The sequence below is a fragment of the Hypanus sabinus genome, chromosome 21 (genome assembly GCF_030144855.1).
Source record: "Hypanus sabinus isolate sHypSab1 chromosome 21, sHypSab1.hap1, whole genome shotgun sequence".
Classification (NCBI taxonomy): domain Eukaryota; kingdom Metazoa; phylum Chordata; class Chondrichthyes; order Myliobatiformes; family Dasyatidae; genus Hypanus; species Hypanus sabinus.
In genome coordinates, this window is record NC_082726.1 from 47,632,065 (window position 1) to 47,658,817 (window position 26,753).

At 41.6% G+C, this 26,753-nt stretch overlaps 1 protein-coding gene across 3 annotated transcripts; it reads left to right on the forward strand.

Annotated features, from left to right (window-relative positions):
• Positions 1–513: 513 nt before the first annotated feature.
• Positions 514–26,753, forward strand: slc29a3 (solute carrier family 29 member 3). Of its 3 annotated transcripts, none has more exons than XM_059946448.1 (6): positions 514–599; positions 13,131–13,441; positions 14,871–14,953; positions 16,290–16,516; positions 20,348–20,510; positions 23,613–26,753. In XM_059946448.1, the coding sequence occupies exons 2-6, from the start codon at positions 13,190–13,192 to the stop codon at positions 24,286–24,288; spliced, it is 1,401 nt and encodes a 466-aa protein (XP_059802431.1). In that variant the 5' UTR covers positions 514–599; positions 13,131–13,189; the 3' UTR covers positions 24,289–26,753. The 3 variants fall into 3 exon arrangements, with proteins under 3 accessions (XP_059802431.1, XP_059802430.1, XP_059802432.1); XM_059946447.1 differs by lacking the exon at positions 514–599 and adding an exon at positions 920–1,124; XM_059946449.1 differs by lacking the exon at positions 514–599 and adding an exon at positions 10,198–10,509.

The following is a 26,753-nucleotide window of genomic DNA, read 5'->3' on the forward strand; positions in this document are numbered from 1 at the left end:
TCAAAGTGGAGTTCTGGGATGATGGAACTGATGCAGTTGGCGGGTGCTGCCAGAGAATCAAAGGTAGATTTGAGATGTATTGGCAAGTGTCCCAGGTAAGCACCGACCAGTGACAATTGACCAAGGCAACGTGGACTGAGTGACCCAGAAATAACCCAGAAGCAGCATTGCCCTAGGAACGGTGGTAATATGTGCTCCCCGACGGGGTAGATCAATCCTATTAAGAATGCAGCGGAGTTTCACATTCAGAGAATCTAGTTGAGAGAAATGACAGCGGAATGGTTGATATTGAATTTCATGTCCAGGAAGTATCAATTTTGAACAGTGCAGCGCTGAGAATACAGCGTTCTGCAATTGAATCCCTGGGTATTGAATAGAGGAACAGAAAGTGCGGCTGGAGATATGCTCTCGCAGGGTGAGGGCACTGGACCTGAACGCGACGTTCGGCTGGGAGAGTTGAACTGGGCGAGCTCCGCTCCCTGCCGGCTGCTAATTGGCTAAGGCGGCTCAGTGGGCGGGGCCTCGGCCCTCGGAACGGGAGACTGGTACGGCGGACGGATGATTGACAGCGGCTTCCCCGGGCCGTGCGCCGGCAGCCGGTGAGTGAGAGCGGAGGGGAGTTGGGGGAGGATGCGGGTCCGATCCCGGGCAAAGAGGCTTGGGGGTATGTCTCCTACGGACCCGGCTGCCTCGGGGCTTGATGTGACTGCGTGGCCGCGGCTAAGGCCTTCCAGGGAAGAGGAAGCGGAGAAGGTGGCAGGGAGAGATTTTGCGGGATAGAAGGTGGTGGGGGTGGGGAGAGCTAAGGGTTGGAGAGGGTGGTTGGTTTTGGGATGAGTGTGAGCGAGGGTAAAGGAGAAGAGGGCGAGTGGTTGGCAGGGAGAGAGGGGTTGGAAGAAGAATTGTGGAGGGGGGGAGAGAGAGGGCACGATTGGGAGAAGTGGGTGTGGATTTAAAAATGTAAAATAATGCAAATGTTAGACAGAAATAACATCACTCAGGTCGGGCAGCATCTGTGAAAAGAGAAACTGAGCTGACAATCTCAGGTTGGAGACCTATTGCCTGAACTGTGAAACCATTCTGTCAGCTCGTTCTCACTCAACACAATCTTGCCTTGGGATCAGGTAACGTCTGTCTTGTTGCTCTCACATTGTTGGTGCGTGTGGTTATCTCGCAGTTAACACTGATTCACATGCTTTATCTGTTTGGCAAGTATTTAAGTGATAAAGCCATCTGTGATATTTTCAACAGAAGTTAACTTTCGTAATGGAAAACTGCCTGTAACGCACAATACACAAAATGCTGGAGGAACTCAGCAGGCCAGGCAGCGCCTATGGAAAAGAGTACAGTCAATGTTCCAACCTGAAACCACTGTACTCTTTTGTATAGATGCTGCCGAGCCGGCTGAGTTCCTCCAGCATTTTGTGTGCGTTGCTTCGGATTTCCAGCATCTGCTGATTTTCTTGTATGTACGTTGATGTTTCTCCTTGTTCTCATGGTGGACTTTGCCACAGCTTGTTGCGTTTATGGAATGTGCACTTGGGTGGATAAATTGGTGATATTTTAAACATTTGCTTTTGGTTTATTAGTGTCACATGACACAAAAAAGCTTTTGCTTTACATGCTGGGCAGACAGATTATGCCGTACATACTTACGCTGAGGTAGTAAAGAGAACACAGAATGTAATGTTGCAGTTACAGATGGTGCAGTGTAGGTAGACAAATAAAACCATAAAACATGGGAGCAGAATTAAGCCATTTAGCCCATTGAGTCTGCTTCCCATTCCATCATGGCTGATTTATTTCCTCCCTCAATCCCATTCACCTACCTTCTTCCCATAACCTTTGACACCCTCACTAATCAACAACCTATCAACCTGAGATTTAAATATACCCAGTGACTTGGCCTCCACCATTGACCGTGGCAACCAATTCCACAGATTCACCATCCTCTGGCTAAAGAAATTCCTCCTCATCTCTGTTCTAAAGAGATTTTCCTCTATTCTGAGGACTCCCAAGTCCCTTTACATCTCTGATTTCTGAATATTCTCCCAGTTTAGAAAATTGTCTACTTCCTTATTCCTTCTACCAAACTGCATGACCATACATTTCCCTACACTATATTACATCAGTCACCTCTTTGCCTATTCTCCTAATCTAAGTCCTTCTTCAAACTCTCTGCTTCCTTAATATTACCTGCCCTCCAGCTGCTTTGTATTGTCTGCAAACTTGGCCACAAAGCCCTTAAATTTCAATCATCTAAATCATTGACGTATAACGTGAAATGAAGTGGTACCAACATAGACCCCTGTGGAACAATACTAGCCACCGGCAGTCAACCAGAAAAGGTCCCCTTTATTCCCACTCTTTGCTTCCTACCTGCCAGTCAACCAATCTTTCCTGTAATACCATGGGCTCTTAATCTTGTTTAGCTTCATGTGCCAGTATCTTTTCAAAGGCCTTCTGAAATTCCAAGTGAACAACATCCACTCTCCTTGTCTACCCTGCCTATTGTTTCCTTTAAGAGTTCCACCAGATATCTCAAGGAAGATTTCCCCTGAAGGAAACTCTGCTGACTTTGGCCTATTTTATCATGTGCCTCCAACAACCCCAAAATGTCATTCTTAATAATGGACTCCAGCATCTTCCCAGCCTCTGAAGTCAGACTAACTGGCATATAATTTCCAGTCCTCTGGAACCCATCCAGAATCTAGTTATTCTTGAAAGATTATTACTAATGCCTCCACAGTCCCTTCAGCTACCTCTTTCAGAACCCTGGGGTGTAGTCCCTCTGGTCCAGATGACCTGTCCACCTTCAGAGCTTCCAGCTTCCCAAGCATCTTCGCCCAAGTAAGTGGCCACTTCACACACTTCTGCCCTCTGACACTATCACATTTCTGGCATAATGCTGGTGTCTTTCACAGTAAAGACTGATGCAAGATATTTATTCCCATGTCTGCCTCTCCAGCATTATTTTCCAGTGGTCCAGTATCCACTCTTGATTCTTTTACTCTTCATATATTTGAGAAAAAATCTTTTGGTATCCTCTTTTATACTATTCACTGGCTTACCTTCATATTTCATCTTTTCTCTCCCTATTGCTTTTTTAATTGCCTTCTGTTCAATTTTAAAGGCTTCCCTAACCTCTAACTTCCTCTGCTTTTATGCTGTCTTTGAATTCCCTTGTCAGCCAAGTTTGCCTCATCCTTCCTTTAGAATACTTTTTAAATGCGGACTCTATTGAGACTCAAACACACACCTTTGAATTACTTGATCACTCATCAGTAGAAGTCCAACGCGCTAGCTATTACACTAGAGCTCACCTGTATAGGGCAAACGTAATTGCGAGGTAGATTGAGAGGTCAGAGTTCAATTTAGAACTATTGTTTCTCTTTTTTAAGAAACTGGCCAATTTTCACAAGTGGCCTGTAAGCTACCATCTCCCAAACAACTACATCACTACCGTAGATTCCGGACTACAGAGCGCACCTGATTAAAAGCCGCACGATCTAATTTTAGAAAGAAAATCAATTTTGTACTTGTACAAGCCGCACCGGATTTTAAGCCGCAGGTGTCCCACATTGTAATATGAGATATTTACACAGAAAGATATTACACGTGAGGATTTTTTAACTTTTAATTAAATCTGTATGGTAACATAAACAAATATATATTGCAAATGTTTTTTTTCGAACAGTGCCTGTAACACAGCTACTTTTAAATATACATACGTATCGGTAACACACAAATTACGTTGCATATACTTTTTTACTGAACAGTGCACGAACAGCATTCCAATATCTCCTAACGACTGGTAAAAAAATATATATACTGCAGCCTACCAGGAAAAGTTATTGATCGCCTTCTTCATCTTCCTCCTGCGCACTAAAACCATCAAAGTCCTTCAGTGTCCAAATTGAATAAAACCTAAGGATCTCATCACTCACTTCAGTCTCTTCATTGTCGCTCTCACTTGAGCGCACACGGTCCTCTTCATCACGCAGCAGTCCAGCCTTTCGAAACCCGCTGGTGATGGTGGAAGTTGTGACACCGCTCCACGCATTTAGGATCCACTGGCAGACTTGAGTTAAAGATGCTCTTCGCATGCGTCCTGTTTTGGTAAAGGATTTCTCGCCGCTCGTCATCCAAGCCTCCCACTCAACGCGCAGCGCCACTTTAAATGCCCGGTTCACGCTGATGTCCAGTGGCTGCAAATACTTCGTGGTGCCCCCAGGAATCACAGCTGGAATTGAGTTTGTACTCTTGATGGCAGCTTTCACTGAACTTTCATTGTCAGCCGCTTAAAAAATCACCATCAGTGGAAGCTTTAGTCCGGATGCTGTGCAGCTCAGAACACAAGTAAAATGCGTTCTCTCATGGCCACTTGTTTTCAGTGTGATGGACGAGTCACCTTTTTTATTAACAGTCCGAGTGAGAGGCAGGTCAAACGTCAAAGGTACTTCATCCATATTTATGATATCATCTGGCCCGGTGGAATTCTCCGCTATCTTTGTTTGAGTGAATGTGCGGAAGTTAGCAAGTTTTTCCTCGTGGTGTCGGGAGGGAGCTGCTGACACAGAGTCATGCGTACCCTGACGGACAGGCCTTTTCGTCTCATAAATCTAAAACACCACGATGGCCCACCTCTAAAATCTTCAATTTTCATTTTGGTGGCGATTGCTTTAGCCTTCAGTCTGATCTGCACGGTGGAAACACCGCAGCCGCCTACTCTCTGTGTGTTAACCCAGTCTTCAAGAAAGTTTTCAAGTTTGGGCAATCTGCTATGATTACCTCTGAAAGCTTTTGTTGTCTTTTTGCATTGACTCAATTCTTCACGCTGGCGTCTCCACCGTCTCAACATCGATTCATTTATGCCAAGATTATGTGCAGCAGCTTGATTTCCTTCTTCAACCGCCAGATTGATCGCCTTTAACTTAAAAGCTGCATCATATGCTTTTCTTCGAGTGTTTTCCATGTTGATGAGGGTGAGTATAAATGACTGATTTACAATAATTTAATTGTGAAAGTGCACTTGATTTATCGTACAATTTCATTGGACCTCTGTGAACTTCTCATCAATTTTATTGGTCTACTGTTACGAGGCAAAATGTTTTTGGCGGCATGAAAAAAAAACATGCATTAGCCGCACCGTAGTATAGGCCGCAGTGTTCAAAGCGTGGGGAAAAATGTAGCGGCTTATAATCCAGAATTTACGGTAGTTAGAACTGTTCGACCAAAGTCAGCTGATTCTGAACCTGCCATATGTGGAAACAAGTCTGTGGGATTTGAAAGGTCAGTCTGTTGTGCAGTATCCACCCAGTGCTAGGTTGAAGAAGTATGCATTTTGGCGAAGGTGTAGTTTGATTTCTGAAGAACATAGAACAACATCCATAATGTTGTGTCAACCTTTTAACCTGCTCCCAAGATCAATTTAATGCTTCCCTCCATTTTTCTTTCACCCATGTGCTCAAGAGTCTGCTAAATGTCTTTAATGTATCTGCCTCTACCACTAGCCCTGGCAACATGTTTCACCCAACCAGCACTTCCTGTGTTTAAAAAAAAACTGCCTCTGACATCTCTCCGATATTTTCATCCATTCATCTTAAAATTATGCCTGATTGTATTAGCCAATTCCACCCTAGGAAAAAGGCACTGGCTGTCCACACTGTCAATGCCTCTTCTCTACCAAGTCACCTCTCGTGCTCCTCTGCTCCAAAGAGAAACACTCTAACTCACTCAACCTTTCCTCAGAAGACATGTTCCCTAATCCAGGCAGCATCCTGGTAAGTCTCCTAAGTACCCTCACTAAAGCATCTACGTCCTCCCCATAATGAGGCGGCTGGAACTGATCACAATACTCTTAAGTGTGGTCTAACCACAGCTTTATAGAACTGCAATCAAAATAAGTGAAACAATTAAATTAATTAAATGAAGATGGGTGCGGCAACAGAGGCAATGTGTTGCTACAGTAATATGTGGGAGCTGATGGAAACCACTGTCATCCACAGTGACAGCATTACATAAAAGAGCTTGCTGCTCATGGGACATTTGCTCTTTGTTGATGAGCTGGAGCCTGAGATTTGGAGGCTGCAATGCTTCAAGGGAGAGGAAAATTTACCCAAACACTTTGTTTAGCCAAATGAGAAGCATTGATGCCACTCGGATTAACTGCTGCAATACTAGTCAGTCAAGCAGAACTGGTAAGGCAGTTATGGTGAGCCTTGAGATAATCCTGAGGTTTCTCACTTAATACAGTGTAATGTTTCATATGGAAACAAACAGGACATCTCGGACAAAGGAAGACATTTCCCTGATGGAATACAAGCTGTAAAGGTCCAAATAAAAAAAAAGTAAAGTCACATAGGTAATAAACTCGTAACAAACTAATTGAATTGACTGGATCTGAGAGCTGGACGCCGAGGGTAAATATTGGTTAGGGAGAAGTAGGTTATAATTCATGAGGCATTGGCATCTGATTAATGCAAAGATAGAGCTGTTCTGTTGTAAAACTTTGATTGCGTTAGGATCACTGTCTTAGCAAATTGAATAATTAGGGCTGGAGTTGAGGTTTTTGGGGATGGAGAATACTGATGACTGGGAATTTCAAAAGTTAAAAGTGAAAGAGCAGAGTGGGGAAATGGTGAGTGATAACCAAATTTTGTCAAGTAAGAACACAATATATAAAAATGATGGACCTCCAACTGGAGCAGGGACAAATGGAGTGGGGAGGGGAATTGAAGATTTTTTAACCATAATGAATGGAGCATTTGTAACAAGCAAGTGAATAACTAGCCACAGCAGACTTTACAAAATGATTGACATGGGGAATTAAGTATTCCAGGATGTATTTAAAAGTGATTGGGGAAAATGGGGGTGGGAAGAAGTAACTTAAAACAGAAAATGCTGGGAATACTCTGTGGGTAAGGTCATATGTAGGAAGGGCAAGAGGATCAACATTTCAGGTCAAAGATCCTTCACTGGGGATGGCGAGGACTCAAAAGGCTGCAGGGAAGGAGGGTTGGGATGGGAGGATGTCTCCGATTGGATAAATTTAGTACAACCAACAACAGAACTAAGTAAACAAGGTTATCTGATTAGTGTGTGAAAAATGAACTCTGTTTCTCTTTCCATTGATGCCTCCTGACCTGCTAAGTATTTGTAGCAGTTTCTACTTTCATTTTAGATTTCTGGCTTCAGTTTTTTAAAAATATTTTCATTTGATGAGTGATAATCTGATAATAAGGAACGCTGTTAAAATAAAAGTGATACCCATCTTAGCATTTCAAGTAGAATCACTTTGGGTCAAGTTTTTTTTAAAAAGCAGCAAGGAGCAGAAAGCGGGTAGAGGCTGCAAAACATGGTCCAAAAGATATTCAGTAGCTTAATTCCAGGGATGGGAGAGTTGTCCTTTTATGTGTGGCATCAATTTTCTTCTGTCCTTAAAACATAGGGAGTTGTTCATGGATTCTAAGTCTCTACGATGCAGGGTTAAATATAAAGCAGTGAGAATAGAGTGTATGTATCAAGAGTAATACAATGCTGATGAGAGCTTTTAAAATATACGTAGACTGGTCAAACTGGCAGTAGCTTTGTGGAGGTATGATAGTTTCTCTAAATCAGTATGAAAATGAGATACAAAGTTACCTTGGTTTCAGTATTATGTAATGAGAAAGAACTAATTCATAATCTGATGGTTAAGGAGCTTTCAGAGAACACTAAGATCTCCACGACAATGGGTTTTACCTGAAAATTGGAAGAGATTAGTTAAGCTGTAACTAAGATCTTTAAACACAACAAGTTATGGGATGAAAACACAAAATGCTGGCAGAACTCAACAGGCCAGACAGCATCTATGGGAGGAAGTAGTGACGGCGTTTCGGGCCGAAACCCTTCATCAGGAGTGAAGTAACATGGGATGGTCAAGCGGGGGATAAGAAGTGGGGGGAAGGATGAAGTAGAGAACTGGGAAGTGATAGGCTGAAGGGAAATGGGCTGGGGGAAGGTGGAGAATTATGAGAAATAAAAGAGAAAGAAAGGTAGGGCTGGGGGGAGATTATATTGAGGGGGGGGGAAGAGAGAGAAAGAGAACCAGACTAAAATTATAGATAGGGATGGGATAAGTGGGGGGGGGGGGGCAGGGGTATCAATGGAGGTCAGTGAGTTGGATGTTCATGCCGGCAGGTAGCAGGCTACTGAGGTGGGAGATGAGGTATTGCTCCATTGACCTGCGTGTGGCCTCATCTTGATGGTAGAGGAGGCCATGGACAGACATGTCGGAGTGGGAGTGGTCTGTGGAATTGAAGTGTGTGGTCAGGGAGATCCCGCCACTGCTGGAGGACTGAGCGCCGGTGTTCGGCGAAACGGTCTCCCAGTCTGTGGCGGGTCCCTCCAATGTATAAGTGTCCACATCGGGAGCACCAGATACAGTATATCACCCCAGATGACTCACAGGTGAAGTGGTGCCTCACCTGAAAGGACTGTCTGGGGCCTAGGATGGTGGTGAGGGAAGAAGTGTGGGGGCAGGTGTAGCACTTCTTCCGTTTGCAGGGATAAGTGCCTGCAGGGAGATCGATGGGGAGGGATGGGGGGGGGGGATGAATGGACAAGGGAGTCACATAGGGAGCGATCCCTGCGGAAAGCCGAGAGTGGGGGGGAGGGGAAGATGTGGCTGGTGGTGGGATCCCGTAGGAGGTGGTGGAAGTTATGGAGGATTATACGTTGGATCTTTAGGCAGATAGGGTGATAGGTGAGGACCCGGGGGACTATCCCTGGTGGGCTGGCGGGTGATAGGGTGAGGGCAGAGGTGCATGAAATACAGGAGACGCAATGGAGGGCAGAGTCGATAGTGGACGAAGGGAAGCCCCTTTCTTTAAAAAAGGAAGACATCTCCTTTGTCCTAGAATGAAAGGCCTCATCCTGAGAGCAGGTGCAGTGGAGGCAGAGGAATTGAGAGAAAGGGGTAGCATTTTTACAGGAGACAGGGTGGGAGGAGGAATAGTCTAGGTAGCTGTGAGAGTCTGTAGGTTTGTAGTAGACATCGGTGGATAAGCCGTCCGTCTGGTAGGCGCTTCGGATCCCTCCAGACTAAGACTAATAGGCACTGGAGAAGTTTTTTCCCTACTGCGGTCACTGCTGAACAGTTAACTGTCAGCTAACTATTACTTGGATTGCACTACCTGTATGTATAATCTATATTTTCATTTATATTTATCATTATTATTGTTATGAGCAGAGAGACAACATCTGCCGGAAGTAAATTCCTTGTATGTGCACAGGTACTTGGCGATTAAAGTCTGATTCTGATTCTGATCTAGAAAGGAGAGGGAGGTGTTGGAAATAGAACAGGTGAATTTGAGGGCGGGGTGAAAGATGGAGGCGAAATTAATGAAGTCGACGAGCTCAACATGTGTGCAAGAAGAAGCGCCGATGCAGTTGTCGATATAACGTAAGAAAAGAGGAGGACAGATACCGGTGAAGGCTTGGAACATAGATTGCTCCACATGGCCGACAAAAAGGCAGGCATAGCTAGGACCCATGGCTACACCTTTAGTTTAGAGGAAGTGGGAGGAGTCAAAGGAGAAATTGTTAAGGGTGAGAACTAATACTGCAAGGCGGAGAAGAGTGGTGGTAGAGGGTGACTGGCTGGGTCTGGATGGTGTGATTTGGCAGTAGAATGTGAAAAGATATGTTAGTAGGTAATTCAATCTGGAATTTGTGTTCCACTTTCTGTGTTGCTTACCAATGCCTTGACCATCTTTTCTGAAATATTCACATTGTCAGATTTACAAACAGGAGAAACTCTGCAGATGCTGGAATTCCAAAGCAGCACACACACAATGCTGGAATAACTCAGCTGGTCAGGCAGCATCTGCGGAAAAGAATGAACAGTCGACATTTCAGTCCAATACCTTTCTTCAGCATGGAAAAGGAAGAGGGAAGTCACCAGAATAAAAAGGTGGGGAAGGAGAAGGAGGCTAACTAGAAAGTGATAGGTGAAGCCAGGTGGGTGGGAAAAGTAAAGGGCTAGAAAACTGTTAGGAAAAGAGAGTGGACCATAGGAGAAAAGAAGGGGGAGGAGAACTGGGGAAAGTGATAGGCAAGTGAGAAGAGGTAAAAGGCCAGTGGGAAATAGAGGGGGGGAGGGAATTTTTTTTACTGGAAGGAGAAATCAGTATTCATTCCATTAGGTTGGAGTCTACCCAGATTGAATATAAGAACTTGCTCCTCCACCATGAGGGTGGTCTCATCTTGGCATAAGAGGATGCCATGAACTAACATATTGGGGCGGGAACGGGAATTGAAATTAAAATATTTGGCCACCGGGAAGTTCAGCCTTTGGCAGTTGGAGTGAAGGTGCTCAACGACGTGGTCCCCCAGTTTGCAACAGGTCTAACTAACATAGAGGAGGCCACATTGGGAGCACCGGACGTAATGGATAACCCCAGCAGATTCACAGGTGAAATGTTGCCTCATCTGGAAGGATCGTTTGGGGCCTAAATGAGGACAAAGGTGAATTTGCTGCTGTTTTTGGCAAAATGATAAATCTTTTCCTTTGATTTAATATCATTAGTGTTAGCCAGAGCTGTGTATCTTTTCCTGTTGTGGAGCCTGCGTGCATGTATTCAGATTGATAGATATTTTGATATTAAAGGAACATGAACAAACTATGATGGCATGATTTAGCAGTGGTAGAACATGAGAAGATACGATAATAGATCAGCAATGGCTAAGGTCAAAGTAAATTTTATTATCAAAGTACATATGTTGCCATATATGACTATGAAATTTAGCTTCTTGTGGGCATATGGAGAGAATAGCAACTATAACAGGATCAATGAAAAAATAACCAAGTGTGCAGAAGACAACAAATTGTTCAAATGCAAATATAGATAAATAGCAATATTAAATAACAAGAACATGAGATAAAGAGTCCTTGAAAGTGAGATCATTGGTTGTGGGAACATTTCAATGATGGGGCAAGCGAAGTTGAGTGTAGTTATCCCCTTTTATTCAAGAGCCTGATGGTTGAGGGTTAGAACTAACACATAGAATTCATCAAATTTACGTTGTTTCAAAGTACAAAACTGAATGGGAAAAAGAGATCCAGCTGTGGCTAAACAGGATGGTGTTAGATCTGAGGAAAAGGCTTAATATTGGCAAGACAGTAAATGTGAGCATTGATAAAAATTCAGAAAAGGATGATCAAAGCATTGGTAAACAAAAGGAAAAGTGTAATATTAAGTAATTAACAAGAAAGATAAAAACAAGTTGTTGTGACTTCTGTGGATATTCCAAAGAAGTATAAACTTTACAATCAGATAAAGTTGATATGGGTAGCTTAGAATGAGGTGGGACAAGTTATAGTGGGAGATAAAAATGACAGAGGAATTTATCAATTATTTTGTGTCCATCTTCATAGAAGCAACAAAACAAAAAATTAATACACAAAAACCAAAAGAACCAGAGAATAACGGTTTAAAGTTAATGAGATAAAAGAGAGTAGCATTTGTAAAACCAAAATTTAAAACATCTTGAAGGGACAGAAAGCCTGAGAGTTACACAGAGGTCAGTGTCAAGACCCCACTGTCACAGACTGCAGTCGGCCCTCCTTATCCGCAGGGGATTGAATAAGGAGGATCCGCGGGGGATTGCGGAGCCCCCACAGATACCAAAAAACGCGGGATGCTCAAGTCCCTTATATAAAGCTGTAGTATTTGCATATAACCTACACACATCCTCCTGTATACTTTAAATCATCTCTAGATTACTTATAAGTCCTAATACAATGGGAATGCTATGTAAATAGTTGTTACACTATTGTTTATGGAATAAGGACGCTTTGGAGGAGGCTCAATAATACTAAAGCCAGGAACTGTGGAGGTTGAGGGCTGAGGATCTTCAAGCGTTGAAGGTCGAGACTTCACAATTGCAAATGCTTTAGTTAGAAACATTGTTATAGGAATTGTTGTTGTCTAAGCCTTTGAGGAATTGCTTTGACCACTTAATTGTTTTTTAGGAGCCAATTTTTCTCAGAAACAAAGCAGCAACCAAAAGAGACACGAGATGAATAATGCTCAAACAACAAGCGCTGGAGAGAAACCTTCCTGGTTTTCCCAATCCGCAGTTGGTTGAAACCGCGCACGCGGAACCCGCAGATAAGGAGGGCCAACTGTCCATCAGTGATTTGGAGGATGCTATCAAGTGTAGTATCTTCAAGTTTGTTCATGATACAAAGCTGGATGGCAGAGTGGGTTATGGGGAGGACTCAGAGAGGCTTTAGGAAAATATTGTCAGACTAAATCAATAGAAAGGATCATTCATGGAAGGACAATAATGTGGATAGTTGTTGTCATCCACTCTTTTTTAAAAAATAGAAAGGCAGAGACTCTTAAATAGAGAATGAAAGACATTGATGCTTAGAGGGATCTGAATTTTCTTGTATGTCACTGAAAGTTAATATATTCTTTCAGCAAGTAATTGTATTGTAAAGATTTGACTACAAGAATAGAAGTTTTGCTCGAGCTATAAAACATAAAGTGCTTGGCAGGATAGGTGAATAGTTGATGTTTCCACTGAATGAAGTAGTTAGAACCAGGGCTCAATTATTTAGATAGAATGTGAGCAGAATTTTCTTCACTCAGAGAGGAATTCCCTACCCTGAAATGCTGAGGAAGCTCAGTCACTGAGTATGTGCAACAAAATAAAGTTTTAGATATTATGGACTTGAGAGGTGTGGGGTTAGTACAAGAAAGTGGCATTGAGGTGAAAAAAAACAGCTATGATCTCACTGAATAGCAGAGCAAGCATGAAAGGCCGAATGGCCTACTCTATGTATTTCCTAATAATTTTCTATCAAGAAAGTTGTGGAGCTGCATATATTCAGATTGATAGATTTTTGTGATACTAAGATAGTCAAGGGAACATAAATTAATGCCAGCGAGTTATGCTGAGATAAACCACCAACTACAATCTGATAAAATTGTTGAGCATGAGGGGCTGAATGGCCTACTATTTCTATAAGAGTCCCATCATTTTTCAAGGAATTCAAAGGCTTGGGAATTATCCAGAAGTAAACAGTTTAGCTGCATTCTGAAAAAAAAAATAGGTAATTGTTTTCTTTTTTGTTTCAGAAAATAGGAGTTCTGAAGAGGAGGTGGTATATATTGCAGTTGTTCCAGTTTTAGAAATAATGGAAATTCAAGATACTTACTGTACATTCCCAAGCTCGCAAATATCAGAAGAGGATCCCCTAATTTCAAGGCCAATGGTTAGGAGCCATTTCTGCAAGCCACCTCCAGATACCTTCAACGCTGTATATGGGATTTTCTTCATCCTTGGTATTGGCTCACTACTGCCTTGGAATTTCTTCTGCACTGCCAAGCATTATTGGTTGTATAAACTGGGCAATGGCACAGATTCTCACCAGCAGAATGACCTCAGTGTGAGTATTGTGTAAATAGGCACGTTGCTATGTCCAATGTGTAGCAGCCTTTTCACTGAGTATGAGAATTTCTGCAGATACTAGAAGTCCCAAAACAACAGGCACAATGCTGGAGGAATTCAGCAGGCCAGGCAGCATCCATTGAGAGAAATAAACAATCAATGTTTTGGGCCCGAGGTCCTTTATCAGGGTTTGGGACTTTTCATTGGGTAATTGAGTAGGGTAGTGAAAAGGTAAAGCTGTTGGAGAGCAACTCATTATTCAAGAGTCCAAATTTCACTAAAGCAAACTGGGTAATCAAATCCCTTAAATCTGACTACCCGTGACCCTATATTAGGTGAGAGAAAGATTGGCCATTTCTACAAAAACAACAGTGGTTTTTTTTTAAAAAGAGGGCGATACCCCAAATTAATCCGACCTGATGAAGGGTCTCGGCCCAAAATGTCAACTGTTTATTCTTTTCCATTGATGTTGCCTGGCCTGCTGAGTTCCTCCAGCATTTTGTGTGTGTTGCTTGGATTTCTAGCATCTGAAGATTGTTTTGTGTTTGTGATTCTACCCTGAACTAATCTGTCTACGTGCATTTCAAATACATAAAAGCCTCTTGACTCCAAAATCCTGCGATAATCTTGAAGACCTTTATCAGGTCATCCAATTTTAATGGACACCTCCCCACTTTCTCTAAGCAGCTGTTAATAAATAATGCAAATTAAATAACATAAATATTCTTCCCAATAATAAATAGAAACAAAAATGAACTTGACACACTATACCCAGCTCCCTCCTAAAATTAGCAAGGTAATAATCAGTGTTACTAGGTTCTTCCTGAAAAATGCTCTCCATGTGGTCTTGCGCCTATTTTCTGCTTGCACTGCATTTTCTCTGTAATTATGACACTTCAGTCTGCATTCTATTATTGTTTTTCCTCATATTAACTTGATGCACTGATATGATGAAGCAACCTGTATAGATGCCGTGCAAAATGAACTTTGGTACATGTGGCAAGTATAATCCACTTAACTAATTTATGTTGTTTAGCCTTGGTATCTTTTGGTGCTTATTCTTCTCTCATTTCAGACAGCTGTTTCCCACAAACACAGCCTGTAATTTTGCAGTTCTGATAGTTGCCACCAGTGCTAATATTCTCCCATGCATCACCCCAATCCACTTCACCTAACCTTCTTTCTATTCTTTCTCTTTTGCAATATTGAAGTAGTTTCTTAAATGACCCTGAAGTGGCCTAGTACGGCATTCCATTCAAGAGATAATTACAGATATTGTTGGCGATATTTTTCTACAGTGAACAAATAAAAAGTAATTTTTTTTGGTACCTTCTCTCATGACTCAATGTCCTGGAACTCTGCTTTTTAAGCTACTGCAACTATCTGATGGCTGCAGAGTCTCGTGATTCCCTTGATTTCTTTTTCAGAGTTACTTTGAAAGTTATCTTTCGATTGCATCAACCGTGCCTGCTATAGTGTTCCTGATCATCAACTACCTCCTGGTGGACAAGTAAGTTTTGGGGTCAGAGTTTGATCCTTGTTTCTCTGTATCAGTTCGGATGAAAATTTTTCGGGTGAAAGCAACACAGATTCAATTCTGGGGTGCATGGAAGAGTATTGCAGTGGCATTTAATCTGATCAATATCAGTAAAAACTGCTGATCACTACAAGGCAGCAATGCTAAAGGAAACTTAGTCTGCTTTGGCCTTTGACATCTCAGATCCTTATTTACAGTGCTTATTCTTTTAGTCATTATGTTATCTAATAAAGGGGAAGTGCTTTACAAAGTGCTCGCAAACTTTGTGAATACTGCTCAGAAAGAAGCCTTTCAGCCCATTGCGCTTGTGTTAGCTCTTTCAAAGATCTCAATGAAATGCCCTTTCACCATAGCCCTGTAATTTGTTTTCTGCTTCAAATATTCGGTTCCCCTTTGAAAAATTCCTGTTGCATCCTCATCCACTGTCCTTGCAAACATCACAGCAACCTATTCTGTAAGCATTTCCTTCCTCATATCAGTTTTGGTTCTTTAGGTAATAAAGACTCAATGTACATAATCATGCGGAGTCTGTGTAAAGGTACTGTAGCCCCTCCACTGGATGTAGATGATGCTCTATATCCCTGTAAATGCTGTTCATGATTTTGAAAGTTTCTATCAAATATGTTCACATTCTTTAAGCAGAAAAAGTTAAGCCCTGCAACATTTAAAGCCGTCACCCCTAGATTCTAGTGAATCTTTGCTGCACTCTGTAACTCTGCAAAGTTCACTAGCTCCTGATAATAACACTTTCCCGCTACCTAGAACTTCTGTCTTCGTTTTTTAAAACTTCTTTACAGGGTATGGATGTTGATGTTAAGGTGAGCATTTATTGCTGTTAAAGTGGTAAGCCACCTTCATGAATTGTCCAGTCTGTGTTGAAGATATGCTTTGACCATTGTTGGGAGGATTTAACTCTAGCAACAGGAGTGGCAATTATATTTCCAGGTTGCGATGCTGCAGTTGGAGGGGAATTTGCAGTTGCTGGTGTTTCTTTATCTTCTGGTCAGTCACCTCTACCCAAAATAGAGTTCCAATTTCTTTATTCCATCCAGATCCTTCCCAGAATTGAATTTTGTACTTCAGGCAAGATATAACCAAATTTAACATAACTTTTACATACTCTATTTCATACCTGATTTCTCCTGTTAGGAAAGCCATAAACCTTAAATGCTTTTTCAGCAACCACCTCATCTCTCCACCTTCAAAGGTGTATCTGCGTTCATTAAAATGTCAAATTGCAGTGCAGTTTACTGCTGTGCTGTAGTTTATAACCTTTAAAAATCAGCACTTCCATTTTATTCCCTATTAGAATTTCTGCTAAGGTTCGAGTGCTGTCATCACTGCTCGTCATGCTTATTATATTCTGCGTCACCACAGTTCTGGTCAAAGTGGACACTTCTACATGGACTTATGGGTTCTTTGGTCTGACTATGAGCTGTGTGGCCATTGTCAGTGGAGCTTCAAATGTGTTTCTGGGAAGTGTGTTTGGAGAGGTTGGAAGATTTCCCATGAGAAATGCCCAGGCTTTGATTTCTGGTAAGTTGATTGATCAAATACTGATCAGCCTATCCCTCCATTCCTTTCTCTCTTGTTCATTTCATCAGCTTCTCCAGAACGCATCAATGGATTTTGTCTTATAAGTTCCTGATGTACTGAGTCCCATGTTTTAATCATTCTAGATAAACAAATTTCCATTTAATTCTTCATGAATCATCTACCGTTTGGAATCAAAACAGAAGACCATTCATCTCATGGAGTTTCTTGCAGATATTAGTCCAGTTAATCCACCTAGATTATTTTTCGTTAAGTAATTACCCATTTCTTTTTCAAAACCTACCATTAGCTAGCTGTTGCTCAGTAAACACATAAATTGTCATAATTGCTTTTTTTTTTTGGCCTAAATCTTTAACCCTGTCTCATCTACTTATTGAACCTTGAGCAATTATTTCTGTCAGCCCCCATTAGAGCAGTTTCCCTGTAGTTCTACAGCTTGTTCTCTCTGATGTGTCCATCGACTCCTCTGATTCTTTTGGTATTAGCATGTGAGAGGAAACTAGCATCTGGCAGAAGCCCAGATGGTCACAGAGAGAGCATGCAAACTCCAGACAATCATCACATGAGATCGAGATGAAACCTAGTGTGAGCAATGGACGCTTTATTTAATGTGCCTCAGTACATCGTGATTTTAAACCCTAGTTTTAATCTCCTCTTGGCTACCTCTGCGATAAGGAGAACATCTCCAGTCCCTCTATTGTAAGAATCACTGGATGCTTTTATATTGTTTATTGTTTCTTTTTGTAACTTGTAGTAATTTTATTGTATTGCTGCTGCAAAACAATAAGCTTCATGACATATGTCAGTAATGACAAACCCGATTCTGATTCTCGCTCTTCAGATGCTTGACAGGCAGCAAACTTAGCAATTGTCGCCTAGTATTTCCTTGGATATTGGACAGAGCTACTGAGCAATATAAACACAGAGGGAGCGAAATCCTTCAAACTTCCTTAGTCAATGAGAGCATGGCTAGTGGTTAAATTACTAGACCGGTAGTTTAGAACATTGATCCAGAAATAGAAATTCAATTACCATTATGACATCTGAATAATTTGAATAAATTCAACAAATATGTAATTCAAGTTAGCTTTGGTAATAGTGTCAAGGCAACTATTGGACTGTTGTAAAAGGCATACCTGTTTTTCTAAGGTGCTTGGAGAATGAAACCTGGTCACTATATTTAGTCACCCATTAATCTAGTTCAAATCTAAAAATTATTGGAAACATTCAGCAGGTTGGACAGCATCTATGCAAAGAAAAGCAGATCCTGTTTTACATTTGGAACCCCTTGTCAGAACTGGGAAAGGGAGAAAGCAAGTAACAGAGAAGGTAATGGAGAGATAGATAGAACAAAGGGTACACCTAAAAGGGTGAGGCCAAGTTAATAGGTGTAGCAGTGGGAGTTGAGATCAGATTGTGCTTCTATAGCTGCGTATTGGATTGCAAATAATAAGATTGTGAATTTATCCAGGCCAGACTGTACAATCACAGACCTCATGATCTCAGATACCTCCATAGCTTCCAACCTTGTGGTTCCCCTGCCCTGCTTCCACTTTCTCCCCAAGATCAACCAGCTGGACAGCTCACGTAGACCTTTTATTTCGTCCTGTTGACCTAACAGATTTATTTATTTCTGCCTTGGCTCTGGAGTCAAAGGATATGGGGAGAAAGTAGGAACAGGGTACTAATTGTGGATGATCAGCCATGATCACAGTGAATGGCGGTGCTGGCTCGAAGGGCCGAATGGCCTACTCCTGTTGCCTATTCTTTTTCCTTGGTCCATTCTCTCCACACTTTATATCTGACACTTTGGATGTCTTCTACCAATTTCAACAGTTCCAGTTCTCTGATCCCAATGGGTTCACCTTTGGTATGGACAAATGAAGCTTCAGAACCCCACTTCAGAAGGATCTGAGGGCCCCCCAGTTCTTCACTGAACAGGCTGGCCAGTTCCTCTGCACCAAGATGCTCCTTCACCTGACTGAACTTGCTCATTCTCATTCTCCAGATCACAGGTACAGACATGGGCACTAGTATGTCCTAAGATGTGCCTGTCTTTTTATAGAGTATGTGGAACAGTCTTCATTTCAATCTTACTTACTTTCTTGCACTCCTTCAACTTTTATTCCAATACATGAACAATCTTGTTGACGATACCTCCTGCCCTCGTGCATTTTCAGTACTCCTGCATATTTCCATTTCATTTTCACCTTTATATAATCCTTCTTAGGATCCCTGCCCAAGATCTTTGCATATCCATTTTAAAGGATACGCTTGCCACAGATATCTATAGACTCCCATAGTTATTTTCTCCCAACTACTCCTGTACTGACTCTATTTCATGCTTCCAGTTTCTTCACCTCTGTTGCATTTGCACCAGTGACTCATTCTGTACATGTGCCTCTGAAGTGCCTGTCTTCAACCACAGTGGACCGGACCCTTGACTGCCTCTCATCTATTTCCTGCACCTCTACTCTAACTCCCTCTTCTTGTCCGAGTAAGAGCAGAGTCCCTTTGGTCCTCCTCTTCCACCCACCAACCTCTACATTGAATAGATAGTCTTTTGCAATTCCTGCAGCTCCAACAAGATCTGAAGTATACATTCTCCTCCCCTTCTCTCTCAGTATTTTGAAGGGATAACTCCCTTTGTGTGGGCTACTCACGGACCCTTCCTGCTATTCCCTATCATGTGGCATTTTCACGTCCTAGGTGAAACTCCTGTATTTTTATCTTTTCATTTTCCAACAGTCCTGAAGCAATGATTAATTTCTTCCAGTCGAGTGTACTGCATTCAGTGTGCATAGCGGGGTCTCTGCATTGGATTGCTTTGGGCAACACCTGAGTTCAGTGCACAGAGTAACTCTGAGCTTCCGGTTTCCTGTCATTTCAATTCTCCATCCCATACCCTTTCTGATTCCACTACTTTGAGGAACACAGAGGAAGGACCAATTTATTCATTCCTTTATGATGTAAAATATTGGATACTTCAAAAGCTTTTGCCTGCTACATTAATTCCCCATTCCACTCCCATTCTGACCTTCTATCTTTGTCCTCATTGACTTTTACAACAATGCCCAACACTTGAAATTACCCAGTTTTAAATAACCTGCAGTTTCTGGTCTGTATTTGATCTGTTTGTCATTTTGGCCCTGTTTTTCTCCGCCTCTTGGTCTGGTTTGAACTGCTGGCCTCCCCACAGCCACATTCAAAACATAACCTAATCCAAACTGCATTAATGTAGTCTCACGTTATCAGAGACAACCTCTTTGTTCTATCCATCCCTCCCCACCTTCTCTGCTGCTGAAAGCTAACTTGGTTTATAGCCCCTCTGGTTTTGTTGAAGGTTCCCAAACCTGAAATGTTAACTTTCTTTTCCACAGGTGCTGCCTTGAGCTGCCCAGTGTTCTTTTCCTGAACTAGTTTTTAAAAGATTTCATCTACCAGTTTGATTTTCTGTTAACTGCTTCCCAATCTGAGGACAGTTAAGGAAGGACAGTAATTACCAGCATTGTTGGTGGTATTCACATCCTGAGAACAAATAATTAAAATAGAACAGTCAAATTCCTCATGGAGACACAAAAGACTGCAGAAGTTAGAATCTGAATCTGGAACTTCATCTGCAGAGTCCAGATGAAGAGTCTCCGCTTGAAATGTTGATTGCCAGTTTCTCTCAGCAGATGCTGCCTTAACTTGTGAGACCAAACTACTGGATGAACTCAGCAAGTTCATCCAGTAGTTTGGTCTCACATTGAATTCTTAATGATGGTTTGATAGTTGGGCTCACATTCACTTCTTTCCTTGTTTCTTGTATAGGGCAAGCCATGGGTGGAACAATTAGTGCAGTTGCTTCAATAGTTGACCTGGCTGCGGCTGGTTCTATTTTGGACAGTGCACTGGCCTATTTTATTACTGCCGATATCTTCCTTGTGATCTGCATCATTATCTACTTGCTGTTGCCTACCATCCCATATTCCAAGTAAGTATGTTTCTTATTCATAAACACAAGAGAGTCTACAGATGCTGGAAATCCAAAACAACACAAAAAAAAAATGCCAGAGGAACTCACCAGGTCAGGAAGAATCTATGGAAATGGATAAACTGTCGATGTTTCAGGCTGAGACCCTTTTCCAGAGTGTTTCTTATTCATCGTTCTTCCAGCAGCTAGAATCTCTATTTCATATCTCTGCTGCTCATCTTAATAATTCCAAAATAAATTGTGTTATTTGGTTGTGGTTACAAGCAGGGGTGTTCCAGGTTTAGTGCAAAGCCTTGTACTGTGACTCAAGTAGTCCATCCAATCAACCTGCTTCTATAAAGTGCCTTTAATGTAGTGAAACATTCCAATTGTTTCATGAGGCAATAGCTGAAGTTAGTAAATTATTATTAGGGTTCTGATCTATTCATCCAGGAGCAAGAGGTTGAACCCCACCATGGCATTTAGGGAATTAAAGTAATTAAATATATCTGGAACTTTAAAGATAAAGATTAGTTCCATTTGTCCGGTGTACATTGAAACATACAGTGAAATGCATTGTTTGCATCAAATCATTGAGAATTGTGCTAGGCAGTCCACAAGTGTCGCCACACCTCTGGCGTCAACATAGTATCCCACAACTTACAATTGCTGACAAAGAACCCCCCAGGTTGTTATTTTTAAATCCATTTGGCGCACACATTCATTAGAGGAATCCACTATCCCTGCCTGTGACTTCCAAGTCATCTGATAGAATTAACTGACTCCTTAGTTCATTGGCAATATGTGGTGGTCAGTAACTGTCAGCAGTGTCCATGTCCTGTGAATGAATTTTTAAATGTTGACACTCCTCTGCTAGGAGCTAGTAGGTATCAGAATGGCCAAAAGCTGATTAAGGGTCTCAGCCCGAAACATCAGCTATTTATTCCTCTCCATGGATGCTGGTTAACTTGCAGAATACCTCCAGCATTTTGTGTGTTGTTGAAGATTTCCAGCATCTGCAGAATCTCTTGTGACCAAAAGCTTGGTTTAAAAAGGAGTATCTTCCAGAAGCAGAAAAATATAGACGTTCATGACTTTGATCATTTCTTGTGCCTGAGTGTCCTTGTATTTAATTACACTACCACAGCACTTCACTGGACAATAAGGAGGAGTTTTTGAAGATGGGGAGTGTTGGGGGCTTCAGAGGAACCTGAGGATTTTAATATCAAGTGCATGCTTAATTTGTATGATGAGGAAAGTAGTTTTTTGGCAAGAGAATTCCTGATGTGAACAAGTTTTCGGGTAATGTTTATATGCAACTCCACAACAGAAATGTGTCCAAGGATATATTGGCATTCATTAGATGCATCCCCGTGAAGAGATTGGGAAATGTCACATTGGTGCAGTGAGCGTGAAGTGAGAAGGTATTCTATTTATCTGTGCTGACATCCTTTACATCGATTTTGCTTTTTCCTCCAGCATAATTAAAATTCAGACAGTCCCAGTAATGGCTAATAAATTTAAGTTACAATCTTGTCAACAGTTGTGTTCTTGTCACTGGAGACGAATGAGACTAATGGGGAATAAAATGTTCCCAATCTCTTCCTGCTAGTAAATCAGTTTCGACACTTGCATTTCACAGCATTTGAGTGTGGCTCAGGTTAGTTCCCTCAGATCACTAACATGCTGTAGTTATAACCTGAGGAACTTGCCTCAAATGACACGTTTTCATTTTTCTCACTGGCTTTGCATTAAGATGCATACAGACTAAAATGGATTTGAAACATAAGGCATACTGCAGATGCTGGAAATCTTGATCGACACAAACAAAATGCTGGAGGAACTCATTAAGTCAGGCAGCATCTATGGAGGGGAATAAACAATTAATGTTTCTGGCCAAGACCCTTCATCAAGACTGGAAAGGAGGAAGGGAGCAGAAGCCAGAATAATGAGGTGCGGTGGGATTGGAGAGGAAGGAATACAAGCTGACGTGATGAGTGAAATCAGGTGAGGGAGAAGATGGGTGAGTGGGGAGAGGTGATGAAGTAAGAGCCCCTCCTCCTTATTCTAGCTTCTTCCCCCTTCCTTTGCAGTCATGAAGAAGAATCTTGGCCTGAAATGTCAACTGCTTATTCTCCTCCATAGATGCTGTCTGACTTGCTCACTTGCTCCAGCATTTTGTGTAAGGTGGATTGAAGTTTTCGGGTGTAAAGATACATTGCAATTAATTTTGCTTCACTCCAGTCCCTGTTTCTCTGTTGCCACTTGGCAATTTTACATAACTGATCTGACACATCTAAGTAAACCACTCAGCTGCTATTAGTATTTAGACCTTTTATTAAAGGAAATTGGCAGTACTTCACAAGAGTGATGTTTCCACCAAAATTTGACGCTACCATGAGATATATCCAAGAAAATGACAAAAGGTTAAGTTAAATTTTAATGTGCTTATTAAGGGAGGAAAGGATGGTGGGATGGTATAGGGCAGAAACACCCCCCCCCCCAAAAAAATAGGGACATTTGTCTCTTAGTTTTGTGTGCATATAAAGTATGTCTTTAGAAAAGAGATTTGCTGTTAGAAAACACTATTATATGACAAAATGCTTCATAATGAATAAATTGCATTAAGATGCAGTGGATGTTTCAACACAGTTTGCAGTAAGATACCACAAAACACTATTAAACATTTCATCTGTGTTTTCTATTGGCTAAATAAAGCATGTTAGACAGCGCAGTGGAACAAGTGCAGGTGTCTGGTGCTATGTTTGAAAAAATCAACTACAGTCTTATTAAATGGCAGAGAATACACAAGACGACAAATGACCTACTCCTTTTATTTCTCATGTTCTCTATCCTAAGACAATGGACCTTAGACTTTCTACCTAACAGAAAAAAACAGCCACTTGTCATCTCCCCAATGAATACCCCTTAGACCTTTGCTTATCATAGTGAGATCGCTGGAAGTGCCTCAGGTTCAAAATAATTGTCCTGCTGCCTCTATGTACTTGTGTATGGAATGATGTCTAGATGGTATGCGAACCAAAGCTTTATACTGTACCTCACCACATGTGACATAAACCAAGTGTTGCTTGGAATGTTAATATTTTAACTATTAATTCTTAGCTACTATCTGAAGAATCTGAATGAAAGAACGCAACATCTCGGAGATGAAAATGGCAGCATACAGAGCAGTGAAACCAACTCGTTTAGAGAGTCTGTCAGGAGTGACTCCCTGTCCAGCGATGCCTCTGTGCCTTCTCAACTGGGACTAATCCTCAGAAAGACTGCAGCCCTGGGCTTCAGTGTGTTTTACACCTTTTTCATTTCCATTATTATTTTCCCATCCATCTCTTCCAATATCCAGTCAGTCTCAAATAAATCAAACAACATATGGACCACCAAGTACTTTGTACCTCTGATCAGCTTCCTCTTATATAACTTCGCAGACTGGACTGGTCGACAGGTAACTGCCTGGATCCAAATCCCAGGACCAAAGAGTAAATTTCTTCCCATCCTGGTGGTGTTGCGAACACTGCTCCTGCCCTTGTTTATACTCTGTAATTACCAGCCCCGAGAACACTTACGCCTGATGTTGTTTGCTCAGGATTTTTATCCAGTTATCTTCATCTTAATTTTAGGCTTCACCAATGGCTACTTGGGAACTCTGCCAATGATTTATGGACCAAAGATTGTGTCAAAAGAATTATCTGAACATACTGGAATTGTGATGTCCTTTTTCCTTTCTCTGGGTCTAGCTATTGGTTCTGCCTTCTCTGTTCTTGTTGTTCATCTGATTTAGCAGAATACTTTGGAATTGCTAACTAAATGCCAAATTAATTCGGTTGAGGCCAGACCAAGATTGGAATTTCATCTTTTTTGGACAGGTAGTTGTAACTACTGATAAGCTGAATGAAAAGACTTGTTCTTTGAAAGTGCCTTTAATACCCTGTCCAGGATCTCCCTAGCTGTTTTAAGGCAATTAGGTATACTTGAAGTATAATTACTGTCGTAACATGAGGAAATGTGACAAGTTGTTTTCACACAAGAATCTCATCCAAACGGAAAAATGTTTCTGACCAGTTAATCTGCTCTGGTGATAAATTAAGGATAATTATTGGCCGGGACTATGGGAAGAAATGCCCTGATCTTCTTCAAGAATCAAGATTTTCTGTACATGAGTGTAAAGGAGAACAAAATGAACATTACTCCTGATCTGATGCAGCATTAAAGAAAACACAGAAAGTATAAACACCACAGTGAATGTAAAGGTATTCCTATAAAGCACAATGTACAAGTATATTTAAGAATTGCATTCACTTGAAAGCAAGCAAGTCTTCTGTTTAATTTCAAATCAGAATCAGCACATTCAAGAGTTCTCAGTCCTTTGTTACCACACTAACATAGTAGTCTGGGATTTTGTGCTCGACTACTTGGATTGAGGCTTAGATCCTTGACCTTCTGATTCACAAGCAGAAGTGTTTACCCATTAAACAACGGCTGATTTTTTTTGTATAATTTGGCAATTTTCATCCTGATGATCAATTTGTCTTCACTTTGAACAACCCTGGATCAACTTTGATGTAGCACCTATGTAACCCAAGCGAGACTATAGAATAAAATTTATTTAAATCTTACATCCATCCCGCAATGTGGGGGAGTAAAAATCTTTGAGTTATGACTCCATCACTCAGTCATGTGAATTTAAAAGTCTAATGGGTTGCAGCAAGAAGCTGTTGGCCCTGGCTCCAATGCTGTGGTACCCCTTGCCAGATGGAAGCAACTGAAACAGTTTATGGTTGGGGTGACTGGTCTCCCCGATGATCTTCCAGGCCTTCTTTATGCTTCTATAAATGCCCATGCCCCCAATGGAGGGAAGTTCATGTTCACGAATGCGCTGGGCTGTCCGTGCCACACTCTGCAGAGCCCAATGATCAAGGATGGTGCAGTACCTGTACAAGGCAGTTATGCGTGTGCAAGCTTCAGAGCAGGTGAGGCAACACTTCATCTGAAAATCTGCTGGGGTTGCCCATTGTGTCAGTTGCTCCCAATGCAGCCTCTATATTGGTGAGACCCGTTGTAAATTGGGGAACCACTTTATCTAGCACCTCTGCACCATCTGCCACAAGTTGGACTTCCCATTGGCCAAACATTTTAATTTCCATTCCGACATGTCAATCCATGGCCTCCTCTTGTGCTAAGATGAGAACACCCTTGTATTCCATTTGGGTACCCTCCAAGCTGATAGTATGAATAACGATTTCTCCTTATGGTGAACAGAATTTCTCTCTCCCTCCCCCTTTCCCCACTCTGACCTTTTACTACTTCTCATCTGCCTATTGTTTCACTCTGTCCCTTCCTCCTTCCATTCTCCTATTCCCCACTCTCCTGTCCTATCAGATTCTTTATTGTCCAGCCCTTGACTTTCCCCACCCACCTGGCTTCACCTATCACCTTCCAGTTAGCTTCTTTCTCCTCCCCCCCACCCCAACTTTTAATTCGGGCATCTCCTCCCCTTCCCTTTTAGTCCTGATGAAGGGTCTCGGCCCAAAACGTTTACTGTTGTCCATAGATGTTGCCTGACCTGTTGAGTTCCTCCAGCATTTTGTGTGAAGCTTCAGATTTATCTTGATTAGTTAGGATAGTTCATTGGTTCTGAATGTTCCTTTGGCCCAACTATCCTGGTACTCAACTGCCTCTCGCCACCATTTCATTGGGAAAGGTGGCTGATGTAATTTTGGGTGGAGCAGAAAGGTGAGAACTAGATAAAATACATCCCACAAACATGAACTAAATTTGTTTCAACAGGCACTGTTTTAAATGCTGTTTTACACTGTTTTAAATGCTCTGGGGTACCTAATTACACATCAGTTTTCTATGGTCAATATGCCTTGATCCCATAGTATGGCACAAAGAAACAGAAATGCCACTTAATGTTTATATTTTAACTGCATTGTTTACTGTTGCATACTCAAATAGATTCCCTTTTTAAAAGTGGCAACAGTTTTTTATTGAAATATTTTAGATACTTCAGAAGAAAAGTATTGTGCAAAACAACATATTGTCTACTTTCAACGTTAAGTCATTACAAATTACCTATTTTGCACATAGTGGCTTGACAGTTGGTTAGAAAGTTGTGAAAATAATTGAAACTGTTTTATTATGTCGATTTTATCAATTTGCATTGCGTAAATCAGCACAAAAATATTACTGAAACTTCATGGAGATAGCTGGGAAATAAAATTGTGGATCTATTTTTAACTTTAA

Coding starts and splice junctions, on each gene's coding strand:
- slc29a3 (XM_059946448.1), top strand. CDS start 13,190: ATGGAAATTCAAGATACTTACTGTACATTCCCAAGCTCGCAAATATCA. Junction 16,517..20,347: donor TGCCCAGGCTTTGATTTCTG/GTAAGTTGATTG, acceptor TTTCTTGTATAG/GGCAAGCCATGGGTGGAACA. Junction 20,511..23,612: donor CCTACCATCCCATATTCCAA/GTAAGTATGTTT, acceptor ATTAATTCTTAG/CTACTATCTGAAGAATCTGA.